At 26.9% G+C, this 10,395-nt stretch overlaps 2 protein-coding genes across 2 annotated transcripts; both read left to right on the top strand.

Moving 5' to 3' along the window:
• Positions 1-5,944: 5,944 nt before the first annotated feature.
• LOC102590957 (uncharacterized) lies at positions 5,945-6,589 on the top strand. The gene has a single exon (XM_006361974.2). The coding sequence runs from the start codon at positions 6,174-6,176 to the stop codon at positions 6,297-6,299; it is 126 nt and encodes a 41-aa protein (XP_006362036.1). The 5' UTR covers positions 5,945-6,173; the 3' UTR covers positions 6,300-6,589.
• Positions 6,226-7,302, top strand: LOC102591302 (bZIP transcription factor 53-like). Its single transcript, XM_006361975.2, has one exon. The coding sequence runs from the start codon at positions 6,463-6,465 to the stop codon at positions 6,961-6,963; it is 501 nt and encodes a 166-aa protein (XP_006362037.1). The 5' UTR covers positions 6,226-6,462; the 3' UTR covers positions 6,964-7,302.
• The last annotated feature ends 3,093 nt before the right edge of the window (positions 7,303-10,395 follow it).

Below are 10,395 nucleotides of genomic sequence, written 5' to 3'. Positions count from 1 at the left end.
AAAATATCAAACCATACAAAAATTTCACCGATTTTGAAAAAAATCAACCCACTATTATAGTCGAGATATACGAATATATCATCCAAACAAATAAAATAATCGACAAAAACAAAAATTCCTTATGTCGAAATTTCTTGAATTCAATGAAACTGATGAAATTATAGTCGTGAATTTTGAAAACCTTTGTTTCAAGAATATGCCGAATTCAACTCGAAGAAGCTTTGAAAATTATTAATTGAATGATTCGGAAGACAAAACTATTTTTTGCAAATTTTTTTTTGAAATTCTTAAGAACAAGGCAAAAAAACTCTCAAAAGAAAAAATGGCAACATATGCTCTTTCAAAACGTAATTGATTTATATTTAAAATCTTTTTTTCCTTTTTAAAATTTTTTTATCCATGATTTTCTCTATTATGTTATTAATTATTTGTTTTCTTTCAAATTAATCAAAATCAAAATAAATGCATAACTCATCCCTTAACAAACTAAAATATTGTCATTTTAAATAAGTAGTGAAACTATTGTTAAGGAGTTCCACTAAAAGCTAAAATATTATTATTTTGAAAATTTTCCCTTGAATTTACTCTTTTTTTAGTAATGAGCTAGTGAGGGTTGGGCTTTGCCTGTGAAAGTGTAAGGTGGTGTAACTCTTTTGCAGAGTCATGAATAAAAGATCAAAATTTACCTCAAAAAATATGATAATACTAAATTCAATGCAATCTCATAAGTTTATTTATAATAATACGATTATTATTTATTCAAATCCAATAAAAAAATCACAATGTCTTTTTCATTCGATTGTGGGATAAGTTATAGCACCAATGCCATATGAAACAATAATGACCGACCATATAATTTTGTCGACAAGTATATTTGATTGGAAGGACCAAATGTACGTACTATACATTGCATCAGAACATTTTTTGAGTGAAGGATAAATTATAATTAATCAGTGTTTCTTCTTTTTATGGATAGAAAGTGATTAAAATTGAAAACGTATTAAATGTACCACATTGCACTCCAGACAGTGATTGTCATTTTGCTACTGCAACTTGCCTTTTGCGGCTCACATAAGTAAGTGGACGGTCTTATTTAATTTTATAATTATTAAAACTATTAGTTCCATCAATATCCAACACTTCAATTAATCACGCAAAAAAAAGATAAATTAATTGGTTAGGAGAACAAAATTTCTAAACTCATCACAATGAATTGACGGCGCTTTTCTCCTAATCACAAACAGACTTTAATTCAAACAAATACTCCATCCCTTTGTTTTTAGTTGTCACTTGTCAAAATAAGATTTGACTTTTGTTTGATCTATGCTTTAGAACAAGTTAGAAAAAGATAACTAATTCTCTTGATTGTTTAAATTAATAACTATCATAAAATAAGTTTTTTTAATATACGTGATGATTATAAAGGAACTAAGAGAATAGTAAGAAGCAAAACCAAAGATCTTTTATATATTTGAAGTTTACTTCCTAGAGGAACTAAATAGAACATTACTCCCTTTTCCTCAAACTACTTGTCACGTGTTATTTCTTTATTGTCATAATTTAATTAATATTTTAAAATAAATTTTTTTAATATAAAAAAAATTATAATATTTTTATTATTATTTTTAAATATGATTTGAGACACGTGTCGTGAGTACGAAGTCTTCCCCATCGATATTTCAAAAGATAATAACTTTATTGTTGTTTTTTTTCTTTTCACTACCATGATTTTTTAAAGATACTGTCTTCTCACTTTTGGTTACGTGCCCAAATTTGTTTTAGTCATAATTTATGTCATCCAGCTTCTTTCTTGGCTACACAAAAAAAAAATAATTAAAATAAGATTATGTTACTTAAGTGACTTAACATGATTAGTTTACATTAATGTTGTACTTGTACATGGTCCTAGATGAAAATATTGTATGTAAATATAGTATCACATATTGTTCAAAAATTCGGAATAACCAAAATTCAAGCAAACTTAGCATAAATACTAAGGCAAATTACAGAAATCGCATACTTTTAAGGCAAAATTACAATTTTATCCCCTTTAAAAAGGTTTATAAATTTACAGAAATCTCTCAAACAGATACAATAATATAAGAGCTGATACATTAATCTGATGCGCGAGATACATTAATCGTTAAGTAAGATACATTACATTTTATACATGATACACTAATCTGATGTACATTTTATACATGACACTAATCTGATGCACGAGATACACTAATCTGATGCGTGAGATACACTAATTTGATGTGATAATACATTAATCTGATGCGCGAGATACACTAATTTGATGCGTGAAAATGAGGGATTTTGGAGATTTATAAAACTTATAGGGGATATTAGTAATAAGTAAACTAAAATGTGGGATTTCTGTAATTAATCCTAAATACTATTGTACATGTGTTGTACGTGTGTACATTTTTAATACTCCCTCTGTTTCTAATTATTTGTCCATATTTCTTTTTTTAGTTGTCCCTAATTACTTGTCCATTTTGACAAATCAAGAAAAGACAAAACAAATTTACCTATTATACCCTCAATTAATTACTTTGAAAAAGGTAAAACTTTTTGAAAATCGTAAGTTTTTAATTCATCCACTTCGTAATTAATAGAGATAAAATGATAAACTCACTATGTTAATTATTGTTTTCTTAATAGATGTGCAAATTTAAAAATAGACAAGTAATTAGGAATAGAGAGGTACATCAGTTTAATTTATACTCAATAATTTTTTTCGATTATATTTATAAAGAATAATAAGTTCAGCAGCAATAGTGACCCCATGTACTTTTTCTGTTTTACGAGTAATAAAACCAATGGCTCCACCGTTGCTGTCTTTTTCTCTTCATTTAATTTCCCTCATCTTACATTATTTTCGTAGGGGACACCAATTCTTTTTTATTCATTTTTTAACTGCTTTTTAAAGTTTAAACTGTTGAAGATTCCACTTCTACACTCACACTATGATGTTGATCTTCAAGCCATTTTTGGTTGAGATTAAAAGTGGAAATAATGAATTATAAAGAGCAATAAAATATTATTATAAATTTAAAATTTGAACTTTGTACTTTCCGATAATTCGCGTTGAGTTTATTAAACACATTTCTAATTTTATAATACGAGTAAAATATGTCTTTAATTTTTGGTAAAATTTAGGCGTATTTTTATCACTTCTCTCGACTTTTCATTAAGAGTCACATGTTCATACAAGTAAGTGAGACCACTTGCTATGTCATTTAGCAAATCGAAAGTGTATCTAACTTTAGTTAGTCAAGTAAATGAGTGTTTTAAGGCTGTCAAGAGTTCGGAAATAAAACTAATAATTTTCTCCAAGTTCAGGAGTGCTTTTTATACTTCTCTTACTTTTACTTTTACTTTTTTCCTACTTTAAGTATATATTATTAATTTTATTTGTCACTTTAACATATTTTAAAAAAAAGCAAAAAAAGTTTTATGTTTTATTCTTAACATTAGTTTCTTATTTTTCAAAAAAAAAAATCTAAAAATTATACTAAATATCAATTAATATGGTTATACGGTAAAAATACTCATATCAATCGTTGTTTCTTAAAACGTGTAAAGTGAACAAATAAAAGTGAGTGAATATATATATATATATATTTTATCTATTAAAGAAAGATTAAGGAAAAACTTATTTATTAAAAACAATAGAAAGAAATTCTAAATAAAAATAAAATAATAAAAATATATAATTCCGTGGGAGTATTTAACCTGTCTTGAAATTCCTAGTGGCACCGCCAGAAATCTGCAGATCAAACACAGACTCAAAGGTTGAAGGAATCTTAATATTCAATGACACAATTACCCCCATATATGTACGGAAATCTGAATCATATAGGGCTATTTCGGACAATTCCTCTTATGCTGGCATGCTGCTTTCAAATTCCAAAGTTTTTTTAATACTACTGCTTACCTACATCACAATTCACAATGATATCACAGTAATCGAGGTGACACGTGTATTTTTATAATGTCACATCTAAAAAGCATAAATTAAAAGGAAAAAAATACAAATTAATTCAAAAGGAAAAAAAAAGAAGAAGAAAAGTGAAAACGTTTACTGTAAGTTTATTTATTTTTAACGAAAAAAAAAGTTCTATTTTTCTAACTATAGTCGGAAATAGACTTTTTAACTACCAGCACCAATAATATGTTGACACAATAAGTAAAAAAAAATGAATAAATTTAGTAATAATTTAATCCTCCATCGTTATAAAATCATTTCTTAAAAATCTTTACAAAAATAAAATAAGAATAAGCTTGTGGGACATTTATTAGATGAAATTCCTTAATAACCAAACATTTGCTAAAGTTTTTTTCGATAAGTTTAACACAAAATGGGAAAATTCAATAGTAATGATCGATCAATCTTATTGTAATTGTATTTTTTTTCTTATACTATGAAGTTGTTTCTCAAAAAAGAATTGGACACTTGGAGATAATTACATATTTTTTTTCTTTTTTGTTATTCCCGAAATGAAAAATATGACTTTGTGTCTTTAAATTATGTAATTACTTTTGGGAAAGTTCTAGTGATGCAATATACTTATGGAAGATGGGAGAATAAAGCAAGTCCCTATTTGAATAGTTTGTTTTTATAAATATTATTTGCACTTATTATTTATATTAAAATATTATTAATTGAATTTAAATAGACATAAGTTAACCATTAAGTGATAAATATGGGTGTGAAAAGCTTTTACGCACCCTGTATTTGCTCCAAAATATTTTGTATGTGAATAAACATTATATCTATTAATTTAAATTAGAATAAATAATTATTTATCATCATTATTAAAAGAAGTGCAAAAAGTTTTAAAATAAAATAATGTGAACTGCAGTTACCTTTTATTATTGACGGATGCACGTGTTGCAATAATCTATTAATCTATTTACACGTAAAAGTTAGGAAATGATAGAAAGATATAACTCCTTAAATAAGTAAACTGTTTAAAGACAATATATATTTATTATGTGAAAATTTTTTAGGACACTCAACAATTTACTTATTTTAAAATAGAGAACATAACATTGAAGTTAATTAAAATGATTCAAAATCAAACAATAAATTTAAAATAAACTGAAAATTAGTAAAAAAAAAAGAAAAGAAAAGAAACAAAAGAAGAAATAATTCTCGTGGTCATCCACCAACATGGGTTGTGGTGCACTGGTGTGAGTGTTTCACCCTTGATCAAAAGTCTCGGGTTAAGTTTTAGGTATGGAGAAAATCTTGTTGGAAAAAATAATCAAGGTACGTGGGCTGAATTGAAATTTGGTGCAAGTTGGAGGATTAACGAGGTAAGAGAAGAAAATATAGTAAATGTTGTTGCTCCCCAGCTGGATCTAGACGGTCGTGGAGGTTTCTCTTCCCACCCCACATGTCCCTTTCATCCTTCTTACTTTTCTTTTTTTACACTATATTCCAAACTTCCTTTTTTATATTTCACTTTTTTTTTTCCCAATAAAAATGAACAAGTTAAAAACATTCTCAAAGTCTCACCTATGTGGTTAAAGATCCTCAATATGACATTATTTTATTATAAATTTATTTTATTCTTAATAAAATAATTTATATTAACATTGACTTAACCTCTTTGAAAACTTTAGTAAATAAATATGTTGTCAATTAATAGAGGTAAAATAGAAAACTCATTATATCAGTATTATTTTCTTAATAGGTGTTTCAAGTTAAAATTTGATAAATAAATTTAAATAGAGAAGTGTTTTATTAATTTATTGACTATATATATATATATTATTTTTATTTTTATTTTTTTTAATTACCACAATCCTAATATATAACGAGTGAAAAGTTATTTCGTATAAATTTGAAAGTAAAGTTGTAACTTTTTCGATTTGAACAATTTTTTTTAATATGTTGACACCCACTTTTTCTGCTATAAAATCCCGGCCAAAACACCTTCTTTAACCCCTCCTCTCTTTTCTCCTTCCTTTTCTCTCTAATTCTTCTTTCCTCTGTTTTTTTGGTTTCAAGTTTTTCTTGGAATCTCCACCACCCAAAATCTTCCAAAAAAGTTTTTTTTTTCTTCTACTAAACAAAATCATAAAAGGGGTTTTTGTTTTTAAATCTTTTAAACTAATCTTAATGCTACCCCAATTATTTTTAATTTTTGAAATTCATGTCTGCAATTCTGAGTGAACTGTTTCTTTCGGGGTTTATGATAAATTCCACATATAGGCGCAGGACCCATTTGGTGCAATCTTTCTCTGTTGTTTTTCTCTACTGGTTTTACTTCATTTCATAGCCCCGCCAGCTTAATAACTACTACTATTTTTATATAATTTTATTAATCTATAAAAATAAAAACTTAAATCTAAAAAAATATTTTTCATTCTGCTCTGTTTTTTTTAAATCAAAAACTCCATCTGGGTCCTGCTAATTTTAACTTTATTGAATATTTTTGGGTCATGGCTTCGTCAAGTGGTACATCATCAGGTTCATCGTTTTTACAAAACTCGGGTTCAGAAGAAGATCTTCAGCAATTAATGGATCAAAGGAAGAGAAAAAGAATGATATCGAACCGCGAATCAGCAAGAAGATCAAGAATGAGAAAACAGAAACATTTGGATGATTTGATGGGTCAAGTAACAAATTTAAGAAAAGAAAATAACCAGATTTTGACAAGTATGAATGTTACCACACAACATTATCTTAATGTTGAGGCTGAAAATTCAATATTGAGAGCTCAATTAAGTGAACTTAGCCGTAGGCTTGAGTCACTTAATGAAATCATTACAGTTTTGGATGCAAACAACAATTGTAATGGACTTGTCATGGACCACAATGAGCCTTATAGCTTCAATTTTGCACAAAATGACATTATGCTTGATGGGTTCAACGTGACCAATTCTTGGAATTATCTATCTGCCAATCAACCCATTATGACTGCCAATGTCTTGCAGTACTGACGTGGCAATATTAGTCGACCCAATGAATTTTAAAAAAAAATTAGTCAGATCATGGTTGATGAGGGAAAAAAAAAATCAAACAGAGAGAATCCTCTTTTTATGTATTATCATCATCAAGTAGTAGAAATATTAGTGATCTTGCTAAGATTTCTCTTTTGTCAAGTAGTAGTAGTATTATTATTTTATTAAGAATAAATCCTCTCGAGGAATATTGGTGTTCTTGTAAATGTGGGGTTTGTAATCTCATTTTCAGTTTCTCTTTCAGGACTTAATTATGCAGTTGTAATTGGAAAGTTTTTTTCTTGATTTGTAGTTATCGTAGTAGTATATTAATAACAATTTCAAAAATTGCTCCTTCTTTTACTTACTCGATGATTTAGTTTGGTTCACAGAATTAATTATCTCCTTGAGTTGTTTTGATAAAAATTTATTCGCAATAAATGAATACAAGATATATATTTTTGTACAAACTGGAGTATTTTTTATTAATTATGATTACGCGATACATATTTTTATTTTATTTTTAGCCTCTAAGCAGGATGGAGCTAGAGGGTCATTTTACTGATATAAAGATCTTTTTTTTTTTACATATCTAGATTAGATGATTAATCTTTTCCACGCCATTACTTCTAAAATTAAATTATTTGACTTGATGAAAATATGGATACAACTTCAAACAATGTTATGTTAAAAATATGAAATAGAATTAAATTATTTGACTTGATCAAGATATGGATACAACTTCAAACAATGTTATGTTAAAAATATGAAATATCTACTTATTGTATATTTACATTTTTCAATAACAATATTTTTGTTATTTCACTATAACAGTAAAAACAAAAAAAGTATTCAAACAACGATTGATAGGATGATATAAAGTTGTCTCTAAGAACATATTTTTTGAACAAGAATATATTGTTAGCAGAATCTAGTAAATAGTTAGTCATGTAACAAAAGTGGTTCATAGACACCACCCACAAATGATTTTTGAGATATTTTTGGCTTTGTTGTGATGATCATTGATTCTTCATACTAGGGTGTACAAGTCAAATTGAACCGACGAACCAACTTAAACCCAAAAAAAAAACAATTTGTGATTTGATTTGGTTGGTTTGGCATTGGGAAAAAAAAACGATCACTCTTGGTTTAGTTTGATATTCAAAGAAAAAAAGTCAAATCGAACCTAAACCAAACCGACATAATATAAATATATTTATTTTATTTTATTTATAGATAAAAAATATTATTTATAATCTATTTGTTAATATATTTTTAGTTAGTTTATAGTTTTCAATGTTTATATATATTATTTTAAATTTGGGCTTGTAAACCTTTGTAAATATTTTATTTTGTACTAAGATAAGAAATTACAATAATAATATTCAAATTCGTAGTTAACAATTTACTTTGTAAATATTTCTTTTTGTATTCAGTTTGATTGTAGCCTGTGATCTTATTAATTTAACATATTGAACGTTGATATTTCAAAAAAAAAAAAATTGTACTCATGTGAATTTTATCGTCTTTACGAAGATTTCTATTCGTTTAACATATTTTAAGTTTAGCTTATCACACAGGTAAGTGAAAATATATTTGATCTCTTTTTCAAACACTGTATAGTTGTAAAAAACCGAAAGAACCGACTAAAACTGAAATTGAAAAACTCGACTTTATGTGATTTAATTTGATTTTTAGATTTAATAAATCGACATAATTAATTTAAATTGTTTATAAAAAAAAAAAAAAAACCAAATTGACCTATATACACCCCCTACTTCAGACAAGTACAAACTACAATTGATCTGAGCAGTTACAGTCCAATTTTTCCTTCCTTTTTTTGGAAACACCCTCCCCACTAAATAAAATCTACAAAAGAATTTCATTATCATTTATATCAAATTATACATTACTTTTATTATTATTTAAAAACAAATAAAGATGAGCATATTTAGCAATCAATCAACTGAAAAGTTGATTGATACAAGTTTAAATAAAGAAGATGTCGTCTTGTCAATGAATTGATATATATAGCGTAACCACCACATATGAATAAATTTTAGAATTTTTATTTATTAGAACTTGAAGTTATCGTCTATGTATTAACACTTGAAGTTACCATCATGTAATTCCGAACCCATGAAATTTAAATTAAAGATTACTTCTACACACAAGTCTCTAGCCACCCAAAAAAGAAACCAAACAAATTTTGTTTTCCTAGTTACGTTGGAAACACTTTTAGCAATAATTGAGTTAATTCTAAACTTAAGGGTGTGTTCAGTATGGAGAAAATTATTTCATTCTTTTTATGTTCTATTTATTATATATTTTTAAAATTATTAGAAAAAATAAGTTGCTTAAGACTAGGAAAATGATTTCTTAGTATATGTAAGAAAATAAGTTATACAAATGACATTTCAATATACTCCTCACCCCTTCAACACACATCAAATTCAACCCATTCCCACAACAGCACACCCCTATCTTCCATCTCATATTTCATAGTATTTAGTCAAATTATATACAAAACAATTTTGAAATAATATATTTTGCACACAAAAATAAGCTTCTTCAAAACTATTTTACTTTGTACCGAACACACCCTTTAAGTGTCAATTATAGAATCTAATTAGTCGTTCTTAAGGAAATTGCATGTGAAATGTGTTTGCTATTCCTTTTCAAAGCATCCAAATCATAGGGCCTTTTTGTTTTGTTTTGGAAAAATTAATGCAATTAATATTATTTTGTATTCGATTGGTCGATATTTGTTAAATTCTTGTTGTTTCTGTTTTCTTTTATAACAACCACTAATTAATATTGTGTATTTGATTTTTTTCATATAAAGTATAATGTCACGTTTTAGCAATAAAGCAACGCTAGCTATTGTATATGGTACATTAGATTTAAAGAATCGACCTAGACTTATAATGCAGTTGTAACATATTTAGGAAAGACAACATAAAATCGGTAAGTAAAATAATGCAACAAAAGTGATATGTTAGAGAAACTTTCGTAATTTCCAAAAAGTAGAGTTCACATACGCAATTTTACTTTTATCTTGCAAAGAACGAAATGAAGTCTTTTTAATAGATCATCGACTCAAATACAGAGAAAATTTGTAAAGACAACATAAAACCAATAAGCACACTTCTACCCTTCGGATAAGTACTTTGTGATGAGAACATTGAGGAGGGTAAACTGTACGACATTACCTCTATCTTGTAAAAATAGAGAGGTTATTTTTAATAAATCATCGATTTAAAAACAGAGAAAACTGTGACGATAAAAAAAAGGTAAAGAACAAATGGCACGTGCAGGGAACAAAGTTTTCAGGACAAGTACAAATCCTAGTTATATACAAGTAATATCACTAGATCCTTGTATAATGCCCATAATTAAGTCCATGTTACAGGAACAATACAACGTGATACG

The sequence above is a fragment of the Solanum tuberosum genome, unplaced genomic scaffold (assembly GCF_000226075.1).
Source record: "Solanum tuberosum cultivar DM 1-3 516 R44 unplaced genomic scaffold, SolTub_3.0 scf00377, whole genome shotgun sequence".
Classification (NCBI taxonomy): domain Eukaryota; kingdom Viridiplantae; phylum Streptophyta; class Magnoliopsida; order Solanales; family Solanaceae; genus Solanum; species Solanum tuberosum.
Note: the sequence above shows the minus strand (reverse complement) of the source record. Positions and strands in the feature narration are given on the sequence as shown.